At 51.7% G+C, this 25,575-nt stretch overlaps 1 protein-coding gene across 1 annotated transcript in view; it reads left to right on the top strand.

Annotated features, from left to right (window-relative positions):
* Window positions 1–22,699: 22,699 nt before the first annotated feature.
* Window positions 22,700–25,575, top strand: part of ASXL2 (ASXL transcriptional regulator 2) — a 123,431-nt gene continuing 120,555 nt past the window's right edge. The window contains exon 1 of the mRNA XM_074895290.1: window positions 22,700–22,821. Within this exon, the coding sequence (XP_074751391.1) occupies window positions 22,765–22,821 (57 nt within the window). The 5' untranslated portion in view covers window positions 22,700–22,764. The remainder of the gene's footprint in view (window positions 22,822–25,575) is intronic.

Genomic DNA, 25,575 nt, shown 5'->3' with positions numbered 1-25,575 from the left:
CCCCAGCAACGGTCCCTTTCACCTCCCGTGCTGTCCCCAGGGCGGGAGACGAAGCTGAGAGCTGGTGGGGCCCTCTCCTTCCCGTGGCTCCCCCCGGCCCCGGGGCGCGCTGGCGGGTGGATGTTCTCCACGCTGCTCTCCCACGGCAACACGTTGGTCCTCACCTGGGATCCCAGGACCGTGGGGACACTGGGATCCCCGTGGGGACACTGGGATCCCCGTGGGAGCCGGACCACAGGCCGGGGGGACGGGCCAACGCCCCAGTGCCGCTGGTAGCCCATCTGCCATCGCCCGGGCGCTCGCTCTGCCTCTCCCCGCCGCTGCCGGCGGCCTCCCGACCTCAGCACAAACCCCAGGACGGCCGGAGCAGAGGCCGGGGGTCCGAGCTGAGCCCCCGCGAGCCCGGGGCGGCTCCACGGCCTCTCCGCGTCGCTGCAGCGACTCCGATGTACATTTGTAACTTTGGTCTTTGGTCTTTGTATGTCGGTGCGTGTGTATTTACATGGGAGTGCGTGTGGGTGCGTGTGGGTGCGCGCGTGGAGCCGAGGGATCTGCTTACCGTCAATGTGAGTGACTGTACAGGGGGCAAATCCCAGAGGGGGTGGGACGGGGCTGGGCTGGGGCTTTTGTTTTGTTTTGTTGTTGTTTAATTGTTTGTTTAGTTATTTTGGGTTTCTGGTTTGGACGGGGGATTTTTTTCGCGAGGGGGTGGGTTCGGGTCTGTTACGGATCGATTGACAAGGTGAGGGCCTTGATTAGGACCAAATTTTCGTGCCTGTTGCTCTGGTGATTTATTTAGAAATCAAAAGTTTACTGTCTGGTGGCCCATCCTTGTCACTCTATACATATGAATATACAGGACATATTATAAATATATATATATTATACATACTGTATGGAGAGGTCATTAACCTCACCCCCCCTCTGGCTTTGGATGGACACCTTCAATATGCTGTAATGTAGCTTTGACCCAGTGCTGGGGACGACCAGAAAGCGCCAGCACCCCTCAAAAACTGGCAATGACACCAATAAAGAAACGAGCATCATTGCAGAGGGCGTCTGCGGCCTCGTTCATCCCAGCTCCGGGCGCCGGGAACCCGCCGGCACCGCGCGGGCTCTGGGTGCTCGGGGAGAAGGATTTGGGATTTGGGCCCCTGCGGCTGCACGGAGCGGGACGCCGGGGCCTGCCCGCCTGGATTGCCGTTCCCTTGTGTGATGGAGCGTTTGTACAAAACCACCTGTAATTCGCAGGAAGGAAATTATAGCCTTGATGGGCTGGAGAGGGGGGGTCTGTGTGAACCCCACGAGGTGCCACAAGGCCAAGGGCAAGGTCCTGCCCACGGGTCGGGGCGATCCCTGGTATCAACCCAGGCTGGGGGTGAAGGGATGGGGAGCAGCCCCCAGGAGAAGGACTTGGGGGGTCGGTGGATGGAAAACTGCCTGTGAGCCGGCAATGGGGGCTGGCAGCCCAGAAACCCCCCGTGTGCGGGGCTGCCCCCAGAGCAGGGTGGGCACAGGGCCGGGGGGGGATTCTCCCCCTCTGCTCCGCTCTGGGAGACCCCCCTGCAGGGCTGGGTCCAGCTCGGGGGCACCAACAGCAGAAGGACACGGACCTGCTCCACCACGGAGATGCTGGGGGGGCTGGAGCCCCCCTGTGAGGACAGGCTGGGAGAGTTGGGGGGTTCAGCTGGAGGAGAGAAGGCTCCGGGGAGACCTTAGAGCGGCCCCCAGGGCTGAAAGGGGCTGCAGGAAAGGGGGGGGACTCGTCATCAGGGGGAGGGATAGGACGAGGGGGAACGGGGTTAAGCTGAGAGAGGGGAGATTTAGATGAGATCTGAGGCAGAAATTGTTCCCTGTGAGGGGGTGAGGCCCTGGCACAGGCTGCCCAGAGAAGCTGTGGCTGCCCCCTCCCTGGAAGGGCTCAAGGCCAGGTTGGACGGGGCTTTGGGCAACCTGGGCTGGTGGAAGGTGGCCCTGCCCGGGGCAGGGGGTGGCACTGGAGGGGATTTAAGGTCCCTTCCCACCAAACCAGTCTGGGATTCTAACTTCCACCAAGACAAAGCTGGTGTTGCTGGGATGACCGCACTCTATAAAGCCAGTGTACCAGCTCCAAGAGGCCCTTGTAACACCGGGGAGTTATTTTGAGGCAATTTCCTTTCACACACTCACTTTCCTTCCAGCTTAGCGACACGGACACCAGGAACGGGCCCCAGCACTGTCTGGTTTCTCAGCACTGATTCAGCGGGGTCGCGGCCACGTTAGGCTGAGCAGGGGAGGTTGGGAAAGGGGGGGCTGGAGCCGGGGGCGGGGGGGGGACTGGCCAGGAGCCCCCGCAGGGCACACACGTGGGGAGGGTGGCTCTTGCAGGGGAAGGAGTGAAGAGCCTGGGGGTAAAAGCAAGAAGTGAGATTAAAGGGGGATGGTTACGGCCCAGGGGGAGAGCAAGGAAGGCCCCAGGGACATCGAAGCTGCTGGTGAAACGGGAGTTTGGGAAGTGTCACCGTTTGAGGAGCAGGGAAGGGACCGGTCACCTCCCGCGTGCGGCGGCATTCTTCCCGTTCCATGGGAAATCGGGGAAATTCCCACATCTGCGCTAAAGCAGCTCTGACTAAGAACACTGCAAAGGCACCGAATTCCCCTGCTTCGAGGCTGCCCCCGGCGCTCGGGGCTGTGCTGGCACCCGCGGGGGTGGCTGATGCTGCGTATCGCTCCCGGCCGCCGTCACGGCTCCCTCGGCTCGCCAGCGTGGCTAACACCGGCCTCTGCCTGGGAGCCACCTCCGCAGACTCGTCCCACGGGGGCGAGGACAACGTGAGGGACAAGACACACAGGAACAGGGAAGAGGAACAAGTCAGCAACCCCGGGGTGCGTTAGTAGGAAGAGAAAAAAATGAAAGAAGGATTCTTCACTACGCACTGGGGAATGAATGATAATATCGGAGGAAAAAGCTCAGCGTGCAATCATTTGTTTTGCTTCAATCTTCGTTTAAAAGGTCAGCTGCAATCAGATGACTAACCATAAAGGTCAGTGAAAAAGGGCCAAGGAGTCAGGCTAAGAGAGAACGGTAGGTTAAAGATTTCTTCTACGTGCTGGGTGTTTCCAAACTGGCCAGATCTGACTTAATTCCTACAGATGTACGTAGGGAGGTTGGTAAAGTGATCGCAGAACTGCAGGTGAGGGGCTCTGAGAAGTCATAAAGAACAGGCAAAGTGCCCAAACAGGAACGGGACAAACGTAAGAATATCTTTAAAATGGGGGAAAGGAGGACTCGGGGAATGATATACTCAACCTAACCTCAGCTCCTGAGAAAACATTGAATGGGTCAACAAAATCCATCCGTACCGACAGGAGAACAAGGTGAGAACCAACAGCCCACGTGGTTTGATCCAGAGCAAATCCCGTGAGATGAACCTAATTTTCTTGCAGGCACAGAGGAGGCACAAACTACGATATATTGAGAGATTTTGGTGAAACTCTGACAGGCTCACTGATGTGAGGCTGGAGAGGAATTAACGACGGCAGGTTTTAACAAAAGGGACGGGCTGTGGGGAGGCAGAGACAGAAATGGGATTTGTTCTTCAGCCCAGCGCTCCCGCGGGTGAGCCACGCCGGGCACCGCTTTTCAACCAAGAACTGGACCTTTTCGAGAGATTTTGCAAGAAATTAATGGGAATGATGTGAAAACATGAAAAATGGAAAGAAACGGGGTGGTTTCCACCTAGGGCTAGAAGACTGTGGAGGGAGGCAATTATGATCTTCAAATACTGGAAAGAACTGCTGTGAAAGGAAGGGATTATCCTGTCTCAGCTACCAAAATGAGACAGGACAAGACTTTCTGGTCTTAAAACACAGCAAGAAAGATTTAGATTAGAGTTTAGGAAAAGTGTTGTAAGCCCCCAGCGCTGGAAGAGTTTACACGTGTATGATAAAGAACTGAGTCCGCTGGAGACTTTTAAGAGCAGATTAGACTGAGTGTCAAGAACTGTTTACAAGGCAGTTAATCACGCTGGAGGGCAAAGGATGACGGGATAACCCCTGACCATCTCCTCCAACCCTATTTGCGGTGACTCTGTGATTTGAAATGACCACAGGGTCCAGTCTGGGCACCTGGGAGCACAGTCGGACCCAGGGCAGAGCTGGAAGAAACGGAGAGGGATGAGATAAGGGAGGGAGAAAGTCAGGATCTGCCATGTTCAGTTTATCTCTCTGCTGCCACCCAAGGCAGGAAGATCAGAGTGAGGTCCCCAGGTAACACAGAGAGAATAAAAGGGGGAAATGACAACTTCTAAGCATCGCCAGGCCGTCAGGAGCTCCACTTACTCCAAAGGAGTTCAGTGTTAATGCACGAAACGTAGAGAAGGGCAAAGGATTTTTCCACGCCAGGTATAACTGCCGAAAGCTCCCTGCAATGTCAGCTCTGGCAGTGCACACGGTATGGCCCACGGGACCAGAAGGTGACTTCAGGCAGGTAAAAATGCTCCAGTCACCAATAATTTCCTTGCAGACTCCGCAGTGTCTGGCTGATGACGTTACAGTCCTGGGGCTGTTGGATTTTCCCTACGCTGGCGGCAGAGCATCAGCCAGGAGAGGAGCTGCTGGTTTGGCCCAAAGGAACATGAACATTCATCTTTGTTTCTCCCCCCTGCCCCCCCCTCCCAGGCAATGGCAGGAGGGCAGGAGGTGCCTGGAGAGCTGCTCAGACTGCGTTTCATGAATATTGATGATCCACAATCACAACATTTGCAATGCAGAAAATACGCAGCGTTTTTTTTCCAGCTTAGCTTGGTTTTGTTTTGGGGTTTGTTTGCTTGTTCTCTGGGGCTGGTTTGTCTTTTTACGAGTGTCTGATGCAGTTTCTCTGATGACGACGTTCGTGGCTTTAGTGAGGAGCCTCTTTTCTCAGGTTCAAGGTCTCCCCGCGTCCCTGGAACAACCACCCCTCGTAGTCCTACAGAATTCCACAGAACCCTGCCGTTTTTATGAGAATAATGAATCAGGTTATAGAAATATGATTTTAAAGAGCCATGTCATATCTACTGACTGGTCAAAACAGATTATAATTTCTAACTGAAATCTATAAAATTTAGGGTAAATTCACTATAAGGATTTTGGTTTCTTTCTTACTACAATCCATAGGACTTTTCCTGTCATAAATCTCAGATTTATTCCCAAGATGTGGACGGTTCTATATGCCAATATTTACATTTCCAATGATTATCATAGTGAAAACTTTAAAGGGGCCGAACATCTGCCCTCCACCTTTGAAGAAGAGTGCCGTGGAGGTTTGTTGCCCCCCCGTGACGGCCGTGTCCAGGTACAACGTAGAGAAGTTCAGGTGTGAGGGGCCCAGGAGCCACAAGCGTGGTGCAAGCTGAAGGACTGAGAGAGGCAGAAGCTGGATTAGCGAAGACATAACGCAGGCCGTGTACGCTTGGGTGGCTGGTGCGTTGTGGTGAAGCTCAGCAGCCCACAGGAGCAGCTACTCATAAATTAAATAAATCCTGACATAACCCCCAGTGTTCAGACCCTCTTGGAGATGGAAATCCCTTCGCAGACACGGGTTGGAAGAGCTGCAGAAGAACCAGCAAGATGCTTGTGTGACTCTAACAGAGGGGGAGTGTGGTGGGACGAAGGCAGATGGCTACCAAGGCCCACAGCCTGCAACAACTACAGATAATTACTCCCCGAGGAGCATCCAGCTCCGCTTTTGAACGGTTGGAGGATGGTTTTAGTGGGCCCAGACCCGCTGGGCAGGGGTAGCTGACTGCAGAGCCATCGCTGTCCCCGCAGTGGAAGAGGTGGGTGAGAGGTTTGGAGGGGGCGACTCTTCAAGAAACGCGCTGGGCTGCTCCACGGCCAGTGCCTGCTCTCGCTGGACGCTTTCTAGTGGTGTCGGTCTCCAGGCCAGGGTCACTCCTAGAGCAACGGTGCTGGTGTGGTGCCAGTGATGTGGGTGCAGGACTCTGTGTCTGAAGTGGGTGCTAGAGCCAGGGTCACCAAAACGACGTCTGTGCTGGGAAGGGTGGGGAGAGTGACCCGGCCACCCCTCGGTCACCCGTGCAAGGACAGAAGGACGTGTTCAGGGAGGTTTGTACAGCTCCTGGTTCCCCTTCTTCTTGCTCTCCTCCTGTGCGTGAAGGAGCCACCCAGAGAGTGACTTGGCTCTGAAACCTCCAAAACATTCGGAGGTGCAATCAAGACACACAGGGGTAGCTCAAAGCAAGGTTTAACAAACGTTTTACATCTCAGTTTCACCCAAGAAACCTGGTGGCATCTGCTGCCCCTGAGCCCTGCTTCTCTTCCAGCCCTTCCAGCACCAGGTCCTGCTGCTCCCACACGTCTGCCCCAGGACCTCGCGCAGAGGGGACACAAAGGCCCTCAGGTCTCCTTCCGACCCCGTTCCCAGTCACGAGGAGCAAGCTGCTCCCAACCCCGATTCCCCTACTGCTGAAGCAGAGCTAAAGGTCATTATCGTCTTGGTAAAGTACCCTGAGATTTACTTTTTATTAAAAGCTGCAAAAGAGCTAAATGTTTTTACTACCGAGTAGTATTTCAGCACGAAGGTGACTGCAGCCACTATAAATACGCTGCGTGGACTCCCCAAGACAAAAGCTGTGCTGGAAGCCTTTATTCCAGAAACGTTTTTTGGGTTTGGGGTTTTTCTTTAGAGGTTTGTTGGTTTGTTTTTTTTTTTTTTTTTCTGTTCCTTGATGCTCTGATGACACCCTGTGGACTTTTCCCTGTACTACTGTAGCCGTGCAAAGACCCAACAATTTTATTCTTTTTCTCCCCAGTGGCTCTTCTACTCCGTTTCCCTACATTTTTCTCCAGTGACTTTTTTCTTCAGGCCGTTAACTCAGTCTTTAATGGCTCTTAGGAAGGGAGCCACGTCACTAATATTATTTGGCAGACACTGTTCCTGTGCCTCGCTGTCTCGCTAACATTTGTTGTTTTGCAGTTTGATGGCGGAGCGACCCAGAGCTCTCCGTGACCAAGCAGGTTTCAGATGTTCCAAGCGATCCATCCACTGGGACTGCAGTGATACGAGATCTCCTCCTCCTCCACGATGCATTTCCCCAGATTTAGACTCTGTCTGGAAGATCATACTTGTCCCTTGTCCCCTTGGTCCCGATTTCTACGCCAGCAGAAGGATATAACAATTATTTGTAGCTGTTCTGCCTTACCCTGTGTTGCCTAAATGCTTATTCACGTCGTGGGTCCAATCCCAGTCAAGCGCTGATCCTTGAGGAGCAGCGTTGGTGGGGACACAGAGCAGCCACTGGCCTCCCACGCCAGGCCACGCTTGTCCCTCTCAGCTTCCCTCAGTCTCACAAGAAACATTAAAGGAAGGGAAGGAGTAGGAATTCAACTTTCTTGCTCCTCATCTCCTCTTGAATTGACACTATGAATGCAGGCAGAACCACCCAACCAAAACCCACCAAACAGCTGGAAGAGAGCATCAGAGCTTTCAGTGGCAAAATACTAGGATGAGAGCATCCGAGTTTTCAGAGGAGCATCGTTCCAACAGCAGGAACGCGCCGGGAGAGCTCAGGAATGGCATTAGGTGCAGTTGTTAACGTGGATGGAGCCTGAGGTGGCCACGCTGCGGAACAGAGAAAGGGGGAAAACATCAGACCTGGGTGCAGTCTGGGGAAAAGAACAGTCAATATAGTGACAAGGTGAGATTTAGACTAAACCTTGGATGGAAACTTAGGCTGAATTTAATCAATAAAATTGTCCCAAATGGTAGCCACAGAAGAAGAGTCAGCCTTGCAGATTTTGATCATCCCCTTCAGCTCGGCGGTGGTGACAGCCACCAGAAAGTCTGTCGTTAGTCAGAGGTGAAGACAGTGGGTAGCCGAAGGCCTGCATGACAGCTCAGCTGAGGAAATGAGATGAGGCTCAAACACCGCCAAGGAGTTTTCTGTGCAATGAGGGGAAACCTTTGAAGGAATATCAAACAGTAAGCACGGAAAAAACAGAGAAATGTTCCTCCTGGGGTGGAGGCAGATAGAGCCACCAAATGTATTACAAGAGGCTAGTGAAGATGGCAGAGCACTTCAGCCCCGGCAGTAATCTAAAACGTTAGGTGGAATAAATTGAATGGCCACCACTGGGTTGGATGTTCACTGAGACATAATTCCAGCCCCTTTGGTTAGATGCCTGCTGGAATGTTTTCTGCTCAAAAAAGCATGCGGCACCCTGCTGTGAGCTGTCGGAAGATGTAGCTGAACCGAGACAGATGAGATGAGATGAGACAAGATGAGACGAGACGAGACGAGATGAGATGAGATGAGGTGAGCAGAGCAGAGCAGAGCAGCCAGTCAGCAGAGTTCCTGGTACAGTGACGATTTCAGGCCATCAGAGACCAAAAGGATTAGTCACATTGCTCCCTCCCTCCCTTCAGCTAAGTTTGGAACCAAAGAGAAAAGCAGTACATCAACTTCCCCTACAAAGGGAGAAACAATCCCCCTGGGAGGCCCGTGGAGCCCGGCTCTGGAGGCTGCTCTTCCTCTTTCTGTGCATGGTGAAGGCGAAGAGGAAAACTCCAGCTGCAGAAGACAGGTCCCGTAACCCAGCTGCACGCAACGACCCGTCCGCTGACGTGTTCCAGGCTCCAGCTGCAGAAAGTGGCACCTGGTGCTCAGCGCGTCACTTCCCAAGGAAAGGGAAATGAAGTCTGCATCCTTTCTGCGGCAACGGAACAAAGCGATCTTGTCTGTGATCGTGTATGACAATCTTGTGTGCATGAGCGAAACGCCAGGCCTGCTCTGGTCACTCCCTGATGCCGAGGACGCTGATGGATCTTGTGTGACAGGTGAGAGCACCAGCTCTGAGCTTTTACCCTGCTGGAAATGAGCTCACGCCCGAGCGTTCAGGCACATTTCGCTGTCATTTCAGATCGTGGAAGCACACAGAAAGTCAATCTGTTGCGTATCTTGCCCTAGACTTGTGCTCAGCCAAGAGAGTTGTGATTGCCTGGAGGAACATGTGGTTACCAAATGATATTTAGACAATTACACTAAACAGTGAAACTTGTGGAGACTGGGCAAAGGCTCTCGCGAGGAATCCCATGGTTACAGGCAGTTTAATGACGCAGGACTCCCAAGCCAACTTTTTCACCTACAGCCTGTCAGAGCCCGTTACTCGCTGAAGGGGATCTGACAGATATTCCACACATGGAGGGGTTAATGTTTAATACCGAACGTACTGATCTGAAGATATCTGATGTTACATGTGATCTTGATTAAGCCGAGTGGTGCAGCGGTGAACTGCAATCACAAGTACAAACGACGAGAATCACAGAGCCTTTCCCAACCTGAACGATTCTGTGATTCGGTGACAGGTAGCAGAAAGCAGCAATTGCAGTAAATCGCCAAATCACAACACAAACACCATCCCAGCCTCCACGACACGCTCACCACCGTGACCCGGGGCATCCCTAGTCCCTGCGGAGGAGTACACAGGTCGAGACCAGCCCAGGCCTCTTGCTCTCTTCAGAGATCTTGTTGCTTGTTGTCCAGATTTTATATTCTGTGGGGCTGAGCCATGGATACGCTCCCTCGCTGCTGGCCTGGCTAACTCGGGGAAGATCCAAACCCTTCTGTAACTCAGGGACAAACATTTACACAACCACTTGATCCGCTCAGCGACACAGCCAGCTGATCGAAAGAAAAGGCTGTGTCCTTTGTGTTCCCTTTGTGTTGAGATCAGCTCAGGTTTATTTGCAACAGCTGTGCTCAGTCCCTCCTTCCCTCCCTGGGCTTCATGAGCCCTGGCCCTCCTCCCCTGAGCCTCCTTCCACTGTGGGGGTTTATCGATCGGTCCCATCGCTATGTGCGTGTCTGGCTGAGTCGTGAGCTCAAACAAACATGGAACAGCAAAATCCTGCCCAAGGATGGAGCCAGGATAGCATCTAGAAAGACTTATCTGAGGGAAGAAATTGGAATTTCTGCACATTCACCCAGAAGATGTAGGGTGAGTCCCACAGCCTCGGGAGAGAGGGTTTTTAATCTAGTGTCCTGCCCAATGGGGATCATCAGTCCCCTTCCTTAGGCAGGTCACAGTCAACTCCATGACTCTTGTGAAAATCCTTGTTGTTGCCAATAGACAAAATCAGAAGATGTTTTATCAGCCACAGGCTGAAGGGAAGGTAAATCCCTATAGAGGGAGCAAACATCTTGCAGGTCAATAGGTGCTCATGGGCAAAACGGTCTCAGCTCGGGAAATTTCACTTTATTGTCAACTAACGTAAACTTTTCATGACTGGATTAGGTATTGAGAGAAGCTAGAAGACAAGCAATACAACAAACACTTAGGGAAATTCTTTTTCTCCCCCTGCCACAGGCTGAACTTCAGCCCAAGACCTTTTCTCCTGCAGCTCCCCATCTTATCTCCCACACTGCACCCCCTTTGGTGAGGCAATGGGCAGTGCAGGAGGTTGGGGTCGGTGCTTAACGGTTTCCATCCACCACTCCTTGCTTCTTACTCTTTTCTTCTGCTGCTCCTTGCCTCCCACTCCTCCCCTGCTCTGGTGGGGGAGCTGCAGTCCCTTTGGGGTGCCCCTGCTCCGGTGTGGCTTATCCCCGCCACAGACCTGTCAGAGGTGTCTCCTGTGGCACAAAGTGCCACCTTCCAAGAGTGTGTCTCCAGCAATGTTGCCTTCCAGGTGCTTTCTTTGCTTCCTCCTCTTGCTGTTTCTTCTCATAGATCTTCTCCTGTGCCCCAGGTTGTGTCACCACCCTGCCCTTGGATTTCTAAACAAAGCAGCTCAGCCTCCCTCAGAATCAATCTCCAACGGCTATTCGCTGCTATAGCAGGAAACAGCCTGTACTAACACTCTTTTCTCCTGAAACAGAGAGATAATAGTTCTGTAACTTCTTGGGATAAAATGACTTTCACCTGAAATAGGCATTGTGGGAGGAGTCCCTGGAAGAGGTCAAAGAGGGGTTTGGAATGGGAGGACTTGTAGGATTTGGTGATGTACCCTCAGGCTGGCGAGATCCTGGCAGTCCAAGGTAGCAGATTACCCGGACTGTTCATCACCTGAATCTTTTTTTTTTTCTGAATAACTGGGCATAGGTGATGGTGTGTGGGAGGGCTGGATCCTCCCTTGGTGTAACTTCAGATTGTTGCTCCAGAGGAGTGAGGTACCAAAGGAATGGGCCCGTTTGTTGTCACACCCCTTGTCAATGGTCCAACACCTTGAGGAGCTCCTGGGGCATGCTGAGAGGCAGGGAAAGGAGCCGGGAGTTTTGTGAACAATGGAGATATGCTGAGATGTCTGCAAGGGAAAGGGAGGAGCCCAGAAGATGATAAGACAGGTTGCAAGTTCAAAGCTGAGTTAACAAACTCTCCCTTAGCGGCACTGAACAAAGACTTTCCTTCAAAGGGAACGCTCTCCTTTTCTCCGTATGGATCTCCAGGAGAGCACGAGGACTGAAGCCAAGAAACACCTCTAACTGCCTTGTCAGGCTGCCTAGAGTGCGAAGATACCCTCCGTAGGCATCATCGGGGAGACAGACAGTGCCTCTCTCACACGCTGCTGCGGCAGAAGAACTGATGGAAAACACAAGGCCTCTGCTCCTGCCTTCGTGTTTCTTTTTCCTGACGATTCTGCCAGCAGCGCGTTTCAGTGAGGACACCAGAGCTTCCCCCGCCTCTCACCTCACAGCGAAGGAGGGGAATTTATTGGAAAGAAGTGGCAAAGGAGCCCTGAGGGACACTGGCAGGGGGCTGCCACCTACAAGAGCCTCAGCGGACCGAGCGTGGGCGCTAGCGGGGGATGCACATGCCCCCACGACAGCCCGGGATTCGCTGAGCAAACCAGACGTGGTGAGGAAGGGCCAGGTGATACAGAGAAATGATGATTTGTTTTGAGACTTATTTACTTACTTATAGAAAACTGCTTAGCAACTTATTTACTTACTTATAGCGAGTTATAGCATTGTAGTATTTTTGAATATTGCTGAGAATCCTGCTTGCCCAGACTGTTCTGTGGAATTTTACCAAGGACTGCTGTGTTCATCAAAACAAAGCCGTTCACTGTGAAAATCTACCAAGAACTGCAGCATTCAGCAAAATATCAGGGTTTTGTCCTTGGGGAACGGGTGTGCTCTAACTAGTTGGAATCTTGGTAATGAGTAAAGGTAGCCATGTACGGATGGTAGCGGTTCCATTGGTTCTCCTAGATAAGACAGAATGAATAAACCAGCTGAGAAACACTCTTGTTATTCAACAAATTGGCCAAGGGAATCTGCGCGTGCTGCAGGGCAAAGTACAAGGTGAGAAAGACTACGAGCCTTCCTCCCAAAGCCCCCCGGAGACACCCCCCAGGGGCAATGGGCAGGCTCAGAGAGAACATCAACTGCTGACACCAGCCTCTAAAACTGACCCAGCCTCACCCTGCACACGGGTGTTTGTGTGATGGAACCCGATGAATGTGGACATCCACACTCGACCAGTTTTGGTAAAATGTGTGGTGGGGATGTAAGCTTTGTGGAGAGATCCCCTTGCACCCCGGTGCCGGAGTAAACATCCCTGCTGTGTAACTCTGTTGGAGTTGTAAAGTCTTTTTTCCGCGAATCACAGGCTTCAGGAGCTCGTCCTCTGCCCTGCCCTGGGGCCGACGGCACACGGGCTGTGCCCACAGAGGTGTTTCAGGGCTCTGACCAGCCTCTCGCAAAGCGGCTTACGGCCGTGCCTGTGCCTAGCTGGAAAGGTGAAGGACTTCATCTCCTCACCACCCGCAGTTCTGGACACAGGAACGTTTGCTTTCTCAGGCACCAAGTAGGGTTTGGCTGGTGCAGTTGTGTCTGCGATGGGAGCTCTGCAGACATGCCCGGTGTCCGTCAGAAGTCATCCTCACCCTCGCCACTGACCCACAGAGAAACGCTGACAGAAACCTGTCACTGAGCCCAGGAAGAACAATCAGTCCTTCACCATCAGAAGTAATGGAAGGTCAGGATATGAATAGCGAAAAATTCAAAGGAGAATCATAGAATCACAGAATCGTTTAGGGTGGAAAAGACCTTTAAGATGATCAAGTTCAACCGTTAACCTCACGCTGCCAATTCCGTTACTAAACCACGTCCCTAAGCAGCACGTCTCTGTATGTAACAGAGCCGGTACTTCTGCAGCAAAACCAGGTCCTAAATGTCAAAATATCAAAAAGTCAAGCAACTGGCTTGACTGCCACTGCACCATATTCCCTACTATTTCACTTTCCAGAAAATATAAAGCGCCAGCTCAGGCCCTGGAGCAGTACACGGGTTGAAGCAATGTGTTCCTCCAGTCACGCCTCTATCAGGTTTAATAACACAACTGTCGAGGAGTGTGCGGAGATTTCTGAGCTGATCCTGCAACAGATTGGCCTGCTCGGGTTTGCAATGCTGGGGTTTCACCCCCAGCCCCAAATTCAGGCTGACATGTGGGTGATCCCCCCAGCCCTTCCCAAGGGGGGTGAGTTTCCCTTTAGGCTCCCCCCAGGGTGCTCTGGCCTGGCAGCCAGAGCCATGGGGTAAAGGAGCCCCAGGGGTCCCGCAGTGAGTAACCCAAGGTCAGGGGTCCCAGCAGGGAGAACAGCTGGGACCCCTGGCAGGAGGGGCAGTGTCTGTGTGTGAGGGGGACGCCCTGGGCAGAGTTCCCTGCTGGGGAAGGACCTCCCGCCCCCCCGGGACTGGGCTCCACTCAGGTCTGGCTGTTGTAAACACGGGCTGTGCGGAGATTCAGTGTGGGGCTTCCTTGGTCGGGTGTGTTTGGCTCGGTGACCTGGTTGTCTCCCGTCCCTTCTCTGGCAGACTGCGTGTCACCATTTACCCCACCCATTGCTGGTCGTGCGGTGCCGTTGGGGTCAGTGGGATTGATGTCGGTTAGGTATAACCTGACTGACTTGTCTGTACCCCCAGCGCTCACCCATGGACTGACCCTTTGGTATCAAATGCAATTTGGTTATTGGTTCATCTTTATGCTGCCTGTGCCCTTTAGGCCAGGCCTGATAATTGGCAAAGCAGGGTTTCATGGGGATAACGCTTTGCCTGGCCAAAGAAGCCCGGCTGGACCCGGGCTGGCTCCGTGTGACCCCAGGTCAGGTGTCTGCGCTCCCAGCAACCCACCCACCGCCGGTGGACAACAGGGGGCAAGAAGAAAACACCCCACTCTGCTGTCAGCATCCAGGTTGTGTCTCTTGTTTTCACTCAAGGTTGCACTCATGGATTTGCACAAAGATTTGGGCTCCTGGTTTTTGTATCACTTTCAGAACTTAAAATAATTGTTGTAAAGCTGGAGGCCCAGAACCCTCCCCCACTAGAAGGGCCATCTGCTCATTGTTTTAGCTCAGCAATCTGACATTTGCATGTTCTTTTTCCTGGCTGGAAGTGTCAACCTGCAACCAGCTCACTGCCTGCTTTGAATCTGAGTTCAGAAATAGGATTTAAACAGAGTGACTGATTCTGCTTTAGCGTGTAATTCCTGTTTAATAAACACGAATTATTTAAGCTTAAAGCAAAATGATCCTAAGAACCTTGCTGCTGGTTTTTGCAAAGCGGGGATGGTGCTGGGTTCATGGTAAAAGGAAGGACTGACCTTATTATACATCAGGGCTGAAGCGATCCCCTCACAGCGAACTGTGCTTCACTTCCTCCTGTGCAGCCTCAAGAGATAAAATTAGATCTGAGGAGAATGACCCCTGAGAGCAGCTGGCCGACGAGCCACTTGCTCCCAAACATCACTAATAAGCTGTAATTTGTACTTTAGCCATTGTACTTCTTGCCACACTGAGAGCTAGATAGATGATGAACTGAAAGAGGGTTGAGGGATATTTTTTGAAATAAATACCAACATTCAGTTGGGTGGCTTGTGCAGCTGCTTTGGAAAGGCAGACCTGTCCCGAGCATGGGTCCCTGGAGGTGCTGGTGTGCAGGGTTGAGTGTCCTCTCCAGAAGCACCCAGTTGCTCCCAGTTAACCTCGGGGCTTTGCTCCATTTCCTGACGTGCCAGGACTAGAGAAAAGTCCTTGCACTAGAGAGAGAAACCTCCTGGCTGGGCGCTCTCCGCCACGTAGGGAGATAGCACGAAGAAACCTGCTTTTCTCTGGTAAGGACCTCCTCAGGTCCCCAAGAGGCTTTCAGCTACGTCCCCAGTGTGCAGAGGGACGTGCTGCGGCGCTCCCCGAGCTCACAGGCCCTGGAGCCAGGCCCCTGAGCTGCCCGGTGTGTCTGTGCCCGGGCCGAACCCTGCCCAGCCCTGTGCGGAGATGCAGGACAGCCTTACTGCCAGGCTCATTTAGTGCCTTCAGGGGGAAAGCGAGCAAATGTCTTCAAGAACACACTCAAATTCTTCTGAACTTGGAATCAGAGCCCCCCTTCTATCACTTCTGCAGGCATCACCCGTGGCAGGGAGGGACGGGCAGCGTGCTAGCGGACCGGTCTCTCTGGAGGCTCTCCAGTAAGTAAGCAGAAGCAAAGAAAAATGAGTAAGAAGCAAAAAAAAAGATTCTCGATTTCGACTGCCTTTTGTACTCATGAAAAAGGGACTTCTAAAAACGGATGTTAATTTGCTAATCACAAACCGATTCCCAGTCTTAGAATATTCAGACAGACTCTTAAAGTCTAAATGAATATAATGAATGCTAATGTGCTAATCACAAGCTGATTCTAAGCCTTACAGCATTCAGATGCACTCTTAAAACCCCTGATCACAAAGAATAAGGCTGGATAGTAATTTGAGCTTCAGTATTTTAATTTCCTATGTGAAAATAATTTTCTAGCCCTCGCGATAATAGAAACAAGTTGAAAAATGCCCAAAGCACAACGTAAAACTTCACAAACTGAATTTTAGCCTCCTTTCATTTTTAGCAGGCTGCTGGTTTTTTGTTTGTTGTTACTTTTTTGCAGATAACCCTGCTGGCATAACATCCATCTCCAAAAGGGCAAAATCTCAACTTGGTCGTGTTCCACACTCAGCTTGGCCCAGGTGCGAATCCAGGACAAGTCAAACTTTCAGATGAGAGCGCTGTATGCAAAGTTGGTACCGACTGCCACGGGGGTGGGCTTTTGTATCAGGCAGGTCTCAAGCCACTCATGCGCGTGTTGTTAAAAGCAGGTGGAAGTCAAATAACAGCAGAAAAGCAAGTTGGGTGAAGAGAGTGGCTGTTCCTGAAAGAGTCTGTGGGTACAGCTACCCCGTGCGAGGCAGCCAACCTGCGGAGCGCAGGCGTTCTCATTAAAAGAAGCCAAAATAATTTGGATTAAGTTCTCTGAAATGCAGCATCCAAATAGGCTTCCTGTCAGTCTTCACACATTGCCTAATGCCACAATAAACTGTCAGGGAAATGGGATACTGATCTTTGGGTAGGAGCAGAGAGAAGCAAAGTTATTTATAACAAAATTTGTTAAGACTGGCCAACTGAGAGTTTCTGAGCCTGTTTTGACTAAAGCAAAGGCAGTCTGCAGCTGACTGAAAGTGATGATCTCCCTCCAAGTGCAGCTGCAGCTCCCAACACCTGTCAATCTTTTTTTACCTGGGTGGATAAGGTCATTTTCCTGCAGGGGATAAAAAAAGGTGGTTTTCACCACACCTTTAACAGCAAATTGTTAACGGGGTACAACGAAGAGGAATGGTGAATGCTAGAATGTGTTGTCCTGTTGGCTGAAGCCTGTGGGAGATGGTAAATATAAAGCCCCTCCGAAGATACACTGGGGGCAGAATTTTTATCTAGCAGGGTCCAGTTTGAATCAATGCTTTGTTTCTTCTAGCCTAGTGGTTTTCTTCTATAAATCCTTGTGTTAATCTCTTCTGCGGGGGAAGAGTGAGGACTTTTCTATTAAGAAAGCCTGTGGAGCAAATTATTTTCCCCAGGTTTCCCCGGCAAGGCTGGGGTTGTTTTATTCAAGCCTCAGAGGAAGCATTTGAAGAGCAGCTCCATTTTGCTACCGACAGCACTTGGTATCAGCTGCGGAGGGCCCCTTGTGTGCCAGCGGCGGATCACGGGCTCCTCGGGGCAGCTGCAGATGCTCCCTGGGGAGTGCAGGGAGCTCCTCGGCCCTGATGATGCACCGAGACTTCCTGGGCAGCAAGTTCCCTCTTCGCTTGCTGACCAGGAGTTTGCTTTGTTTATTGGGTTTGGTTTGGTTTTTTTACTTTACCGCCTCATAACAGCTATTGGCTTTATTCTAAAATTAGCTTTATGTGCTTTGGCTTTATGTGCTTTACATGCTCCTCTGAACAAGGAAACTGGGGATGCAGTGGTAATAATAAAAAAATATACGCCTTGGTGAGTCATCCCTGTTTATGTTTATTTTTACTTCGGAAGATGAGCTTTCAGGCTCCAGAGTGCAACACAGACCGTGGCTACGTGACCTTTACAGTGGCTTCTCTTCCTGGAGATACGTTTCCAGCTCGGATACAAGGCTGAAGGAGCATGTCAAATCCCGGCTTTGCTTCGTCTCGTACGTGTCACTGGGTGCCAAGGTGGGGGCATGTAAACGTGGCAGTACACAAACCTACCGGGGGGTTCAGCTGGAGGAGGGAAGGTTCCGGGGAGACCTTAGAGCGGCCCCCCAGGGCTGAAAGGGGCTGCAGGAAAGGGGAGGGGACTCGTCATCAGGGGGGAGGGATAGGAAGAGGGGGAACAGCTTTAAGCTGAGAGAGGGGAGATTTAGATGAGATCTGAGGCAGAAATTCTCCCCTGTGAGGGGGTGAGGCCCTGGCACAGGCTGCCCAGAGAAGCTGTGGCTGCCCCCTCCCTGGAAGGGCTCAAGGCCAGGTTGGACGGGGCTTTGGGCAACCTGGGCTGGTGGAAGGTGGCCCTGCCCGGGGCAGGGGGTGGCACTGGAGGGGATTTAAGGTCCCTTCCACCCAAACCAGTCTGGGATTCGATGATTACCCTTGGTTTTGTACTTTAAAAGGAATAGTGTGGGAATGGGGAGACACCAGCTGTGGGGGTCATGCTTTTGTGACTTATGAGCAGAAAGAGTGTCCTCTGAAAGGAATTTTGATGCCTCATCGTGTCTGTCTTTGTGTTTGAAAAGTGTAGATTTGTTCCATCACAGGAACCGATCAGGACGAAAGGAAGATCAAGTGAACTTTATGGACCTGATTTGGAGCTAGAAGTGCAGGAGAAAACCTGAAGTCTTGGCTCAGCAGTGTCCAGCTTTCAGCTGGCTGGAAAGGAGGAGCTGAATACGCTGGACATGGCAGCGCCGTGCTGTAAGAGACATGGACTAAGGGCTGCCTTTCTAACGCTCAATCTCAAATGGTAAGTATTTGCTACTCACGTTGTAGAATTCAGATCTCTTGGTTGTAAAGCAGATTGCCCTATGGCCTTGGAAATATGGCACGTGTGCAGGGGGCAACAACTAAGCATAAAAAAAGAGACAACAGATAGCTGTAGGAGACAAAAGGAACATTTTAAGGCATGGAAATGCACTGGTTTGAAAACCAATCAAGTGGGCAGCGGAGGCTGGCATTACAAGTTGAGTGGATTTGGGAATGTATTTGAATGTTGGATAAGTAGGGTAGGACGTGAAAGCTTTTGCAAATGAAGAGAGTGATCTCATTTCTACCAGGATAAGAGCCAGTGAAGAGCTACATGGGGAAGACTAATTCTGGATCGGGAAATGATGAAACAGAAATGGGTGGATATAAGCAGGGCACGACTGCACTGGGGAAGGGTTTTGCAGTAACCGAGGTACAGTACGTGACAGCCTGGGTGAGATTTCTCTCTGAGGAGAGGAGAGCTGCTATATTAGGTATTTTACACACCCGCCACCATCCTTCCTGCTGAAGGTGGTCTGTTCCATGGTAAAACTCCTCTGTGCTTAGCATTTGCTCTGCATCAGTGGGTTCTTACCTCAAAAAGGTGCAAATTAAACTCTGTCCTGCTCAAAAGCCACTTCTGAATTTCTCAGGTTACCCTGAGCAAGGTTCAAACGAGGAGGGGAGAATTTGGGCCATGTGTTCCAGTATGACACGTGGATTCAACCCGTTCAGAGGGTGGCTGTACTGGCCGGTGTATTTGATTGGAAGAACTTGATCGTGTAGGGGGATCAGTTCCTCAGAAATACTGAATTCCGTGACACAGTAAGTTGCAAAGGACATTTTGTCACTAGACCTAATTTCTCGAGCATTTTTAGCCAGATACAGGATTCTTGCCCAAGACTGTTGTATAGTTTTCTGAGTGGCTGCAGCTGAATGGAGTCTAGCACAAACCTCACTGTAGATTGGAAACATTCGGGGTACTTTCAAAAGACAGAGCTATAATTAATGGGGTGTTGAGCTTTTGAAGCATGTGCATGTTGTGTTGTTTTTTTTTTTTTTAATTTAATTAACTGGTTGTTTAAGTTAAATAAAAGTAACGTGTAAACCCGATGACATACGCCAACTCTACCTGAGTAAATGAATTACTCTTTGTTTGATCTGTTTGTAAGGAGTAAATATTTATGAAAATATGATCTTAGTATTAGTTTCTATGCGCTGACCACACAACCCATGTTGTATCTTTGGTCAATTTTCAGGAGACAGGAGAGGATGATGGGAGGCTGCCTCGGACCAGAATGCCCTATCGTTAAAGAATTTGTCCACGTCGAGGCAACGTGGAGATGAGACTGGAGTTAACTGGGATCTGTTAATTGAATCTGGCCTCTTTGTCAGAGCAGAGAAAGCCCTAACTGGGCCTGTGATTTAGTTCTTAGATTTTTGAAAGGCATTTTGGTACCTGAACCTCACCTGTATGGTCTAATTGCAAGGTGGTTTGCTATAGAATTTAAGGATCTGCAAGAATTTTTGTCATTAATCCACAACAAAAGACGGCAGAACATCTAAAACTGACCAAGACAACCCCTGCTTCTTGGCGACGGTTCCCAGCTACTGATTTGTGGAAAGAGTATAATGGTCATAACACCAAACTCCGTGGATAAAGGCTGTAAAATGCTGTTTACATATCTGGAGTGACCTCCTCACCAATTCTCTTAAAAACTTCATATTCCACATAAAATTTTGCAGAAAATATTTATATTCCTGCACTGTCCTTGCCTGCAGTCAGTTGCTATCAGATGGCGTTGCTTGCTGCTGTGGCCGTGTCATTTGTCAGTCAAAAAGCCAATGATTAATACCTTCCAGCTTGACTGACTTCCAATTTGGGGACCGAATGACCTTCAGATGGTAATTTAAGACTCAGAACTCCAGGCTTAATGTAAATCCTGAGTGGAATAACATGATGGCTCACATCCTTAAGATAAATCAATTGATACGTGATTATTTTATGCCACAAATATTTCCTTAGCTCACTGGATGAATGATTTGTTTTTACTTTATCCAAAATTTTTCTTTTTTAAACCCCTGGAAGTGACTATTAAATAAGCTGGAGTGAGGTATGGATAGACAGCAGAATGCATATTAGCACAGTGCCCTTTCTAACTCATCTCCCTGGCAAGTTCACGGTTATGGTTAACAAGGCCAAGCCAGAAGAGGCGATGAAGGCATCTCACCAGCTACACGGGGACACGATTTGCCCAGAGAAAAAAGTCAAATGGTTGAGTATGAGCTGGTGGTGCCACCTCACCATAAACTGGGCAAGTGACATGCTGGCTACGGGCGGAAAAATTACCATTCCTCCTGTATTTGGCACTGTTGGGGCCTCGCCTTGAATAAAGATTTAATCTGAGCTCCCTCCAGTTCAAGAGGGATGGGGAGAAACTGGAGAGAGCCAGCACAGGGTTACCGAGATGCTCGAGGTCCTGGAGTTCAGGCTGGACAGCAGGGAAAACCCCTCCAGGAGGTGCCGGCGAGCACCAGTTACCCAGGCAGGGGGGGAATCTCTAGGCTGGGGTGATTTCAGGACATGGCCAGAGAGAGCCACCGTGAACCCAGCCTAATGCTGCTGGCAGCGCTGCTTGAGGGGAGATTAACTAGAGATCTCCCCATGTCTCTTCCAGCTGACGCCTCTACAACTCTGACTCACAGTGTCAATCCTGCAGGCCACTAACATCCCGGGTTGGAGCGTGCACCATATTCCATTTCAGTAAAATAAGCAAGCTATAACTCTGGGAGTCAGTTTGAGATTCACTGAGGAGGTGGAGAAGTGGTCTTTCATCTTAGATCCTGGACTGGCTTACCTCTTTCACAGCCTCAGTAAGAGATTTTTCTCGAAAGACCAGTTCACTATGAGAAGTTGCTCCTCTCCCTCGATGCTCAGTTCAGCCTTGTCTTGTACAACCCTTTATGATGCACATTTTTGCCCGTTACTCTGTTTTGGCTCCATCATCTAGCTGTCGTCCACAAGCTTGCAACCCACCGCAGGGGCCATGAGAATTAAGGTGCACAAACACCCTTAAGGGCACCGGCCTCAACTTTCTTTTGTCCCTGGCATGGTATCCACTGACGGTGGCTTTCCCACACGGACACATACTACGACTTTCCACATTCTCTTCCCTTAGAAACAGGAACATACGATGCTGCACACCGTGAGAAGCTGCTCATTTTTCTATGAAACCACAATACGGAAGGAGCGACCATTTGAGATGCTGCACAGACGTACGACCTTTGCAGGTAGGTAACAAGGGCTGGCTTTCAGATAGTGGATAATTATTTTTTTCCATCCAGTCGGTGATAACCCTCCTTTAACAGGAGAAAAGACGGAAATAAAATCACAAGTCTGAGTGGGTTGGGAGCGTGACCTGGGAGCTCCTGGGGCTTCCACGGGCAGAAGTGGCTTGCGGTTGAGAGAAGACTGGATTGCAATGCTGGCGGATGAGGTGAGATGGGGCAGAGCTGTGCTGAAAAGGGGATTGGGAGCGTACGGAGCAGCGTTGCAGGAGAACGGCCAAGGGCTGGCACAGCAGCACGCGGGTGGGAGCAGGTCATGGTGCAGGTGAGGGACGAGGTGGTTGGTTATGGGCTGCGGGAAGGAGCAACGGGAGCCGCAGCTCGGGGTGGAGGTGCCGACAGAAGAAGATGGCACCTGCGATGCTGGTTTCCACCACGGCATAGATGGAGCTTGATGCCAAAGGGTGGCCGGGCGAGGAATGCGGATGGTACCGGGGCTCCGGCTGGCCGCAGCGTGCGTGGTTAGTCGGGGCACGCTCGGCAGCTCCGGAGGGAAGGGGGTGCACGGCTGGGTGGCGGCCAGCGGCAAGGCAGGGCCACGCGTCGCTGGGTGAGGAGGTGGCCGGCGAGGGGCCGAGCTCGGCGGCGGCAAGGCGGGAATGCGGGGCAGGGGTTGGCGTGAGGAGGGGGTCTGGCGTCTCCTGGGGTCTGTGGGGACGGGGAGGCGGGTGGCAGCGGTGGCACAGGGAGCGGCGGGGCTGGTGGCCACCCCATGGCGACCTGCGGGGGCAGCGGGTCGCCGTGGGGCGGGCGGCTGGGGGTCCCGGAGGCCGCTGGCGGCGGGGGCCAGCCGGGGGAAGAGGCGGAGCGGCCGCGGGGCGCCGCCGCCATCGGCCCCCGAGGCGCGGCCGCGCCCTTTGGCAGGCGGCGCGGGGCGGGGCGCGCTCATGCGCAGGCCCGGCGGGGGCGTGGCTCTGCGCCGGCCGCGGCCCGTACAGTAGGTGGAGTCACGCGGGCGGTCACATGACCGCGGCCCTTTACAGTAGGGTCCCAATATGGCAGCGGCGGCGGGCGCTGGGGCCGCCGCGCTCGGGGCTGTCCGCGCTTAGGGCCGCCGCCGCCCGCTCCGGCTCCCCCCGCGCCCCGCTCCGCCTCCCCTCCCGGGCGGACGGACCCCCCCCCCGGGCACCTCGGAGTGAGCTGCGCCCCGCCGCGTCCGACATGAGGGAGAAGGGCCGCAGGAAGAAGGGCAGGACCTGGGCAGAGGCCGCCCGGACGGTACGCGGGGCCTGCGGGAGGGCCGCTGGGGCGGGTCAGAGGCCTCCCGGGCCGCTCCGCGTCGTGCGGGCTCCTTCCTGCGGGGGGGCGGCTGCTCCCGTGGTGCTCAGAGCCCGGCGCGGCGGGCAGCCCCGGTGGCAGCGGGCGGGGGGAGCGGGGGGTCGGGGCAGCCTCGGCCTCCGGCTGCCAGCGGGGCTGCCGCGGAGCCCGGCGAGGGGCCGCACGGTCCGCGGGAGCTGCCGGCCTCTCTCTGCCCGCAACTTTGTTCCAACGCCGCGCACTTGTATAGGCTTTTTTTTTTTTTTTTTTTTAAATCTGTTGTTTAGTTGCTTAATGTTTCTAGGCACAAATTTATATGGGAAGCTTTGCCCGGGAAGGATTACCTCTTCGCATTTGCAAAGTGCTGTGATTAATGAGGATGTAAATAATGTTGGCAAACAAGCGACGTGCACGATGGTTTTTTTCACTATTCTCAGTGTATCTGTGTGTTTCATGCGGTGGAACTTGTTGCAGTAGGAGCCACTGACTTGCCTCAGGTCAGGCACTGAGTTGTGAACCCTAAAAGGAGAATTTTTATGGTCTGATTTCCAAGTCTGACAGTCTGTATTGCTAGTGCTGGACTTGGCAGTGTTAGATTAACAGTTGGGCTCCGTGATCTTAAAGGTCTTTTCTAACCTGAGTGATTCTATGATTCTATACTGTTTTCAGGATGGACTTACTGTAGTTTTTGCGTGGGGCAGGCATGTTAGAGGGTGAATAAAGGAAAAGGGATGTTGAATAGTGGGACAAGCATGAGAAAGGGGAAACTAAACAAGTGCAACCTGCAGGAGCCCAACAGAAGTGTCGAGTTGTGAAAGTCCAGCGTGTTTCTGGGATACCTGTATTTGCAGTGAGGATTCAAATCTGCCCAGTGGAGAGGGGGAGGAGTTTGTGTTCTATCATAACCTTCTGAAAGAGGTATCTGTTAAAACAGGACTTGAAAAGTCTGGCTGGAAAGCAAATGTAAATAGGCATCTGCGGCTGAGACTTGCAAGCACTGTTTTAATAAATAGTAATTTATTTGGACCTTGTATTTATGGTTTGAAAGGCATCAAAATAGCTGCTCTTCTTTCAGGAGATATGATGCCGTTAACTATTTTAAGAATATAAGATACTATTCCACAGGTGAACGCTTTGGTACTTCTCTGCATATGTGTTTGTGTATCTTTTTTTTCAATTTATTTAGAAAAAAGACTGGAAGAATGTCTAGTGTAGGGTGTAAGTGGGACCAGACCTTTTTCAACCTGTGCACTGCTGTTCATCCACTGATCCCTTCCAGAATCCACTTAAAGGCTAAAACACATATTTAGAAAAGCTACATTGAAAACTATAAAAACTGAAGGTTACATGTTACCCTGGGTTGCACACCTAGATTCATGGCAGAGGCAGCCAAAACTAGGAAAAGATGAGTGAATGCTTGCCAAAACCTCAATTTTGGCAAATATTTCTATTTGTGTATTCAGCAGGAACGTTAAAATATTCTGGTCAAACTCCAACTCCAATCTTCAAAAAGTTTCCCTGCATTTTTGGTTTGAAATAATGTCTTTTGATTCTTGTCCTAGCTTGCGTGCTCGTATTGGCTTCCCAGCTGCCAGTGGTTGAAGTTTGTAGGGTCTATTATAAAGCTACATTAAGAAATGCGGCAGCTCTCAGCTACCCTGTTCTTCTGCCCCGGAAACATAACACAAAACTTTGCTCAAGCTTGAGGCACCTTCCATTTTGTCTTCATCTTCAGCGTGGTGTTGCAGCTCTTGTGCTCTTCCACGGAGTTATTTCTCTCACTGAGCTCCCCAGGCTGGCTCGCTGCGGGGTGGAGTGAGCCCTGACAGTCACAGGGCAGCGCGGGCCTGCAGGGGAAGGGGCCTGGGGTTGTGGGTTTTGGTGGCAGCTGGCTGTAGACCTGCTTGTCGTGGCAAACTGCCCGGCGGTGGTCCCAGCACACCGGCGTCGGGTCATGGCAGCTGATGGTTTTGTGGCAGTTCTGTCCCCCCTCTGCCTCCTCACGCTCTCTGGCCCCTCAGGGCTGGTGCTCATGGGTAGTTCAGGGAGCTGAACCAGCAAAAACCCATCATCGTTACTATGGTGCTGATCTGGCTTTGTGCCACTTCAGTCCTCCTAACCAGGTATTTGGGAGTAGGTGTCCTCCAGTGCAAGGGAGGTGACGGGAATGTGGGGTGGGTGAGGAGAGCACTGAGGTAATATCGACTAGAATTAGCTTAATCTGTTGTAGCAGTTCAGTGTGAGCTGGAAACAAGGAGGTAAGCAACAGAAGCGTGGCCTTTCTGTTTGATAAAGGACCTCGGGCGGGTATGGGGCTAACGTGGATTCAGCGGGACTCAAGCTGTGCTTGCTCCTAGGTGTATAGGACTAGTAATTGGAGCAGAATTACAGTGTGCAGTAAGGAAAGGGTGCCCTGTGCAGGCAGCGCGTTCAGGGAGGAAGTCACTGTTGATAAACAACCTTTTTCTTATTTCCTGGCTCATTCAGTAAGTTTGCAGCTGCAGATGACTGTTAACTTGTGACTTTTCTTGGGACCATGGCTGGGTGTCCCTGCAGTTACAGTAAAAAGCTTCACTAAGGTAAGAAGCTGATACCGTATAGGGCACCAGTTCAAGGTAGTAGAACACAATTTTCAGATAAAGACACTTTATGTGTCTCTGTATAGTCCCAGAGACAGTGGTGGAGCAACCAAACTGCAGAGTCACACCAATGGGA

This window comes from Athene noctua, chromosome 1 (genome assembly GCF_965140245.1).
Source record: "Athene noctua chromosome 1, bAthNoc1.hap1.1, whole genome shotgun sequence".
Classification (NCBI taxonomy): domain Eukaryota; kingdom Metazoa; phylum Chordata; class Aves; order Strigiformes; family Strigidae; genus Athene; species Athene noctua.
This window is presented reverse-complemented; position numbering and strand designations above follow the sequence as displayed.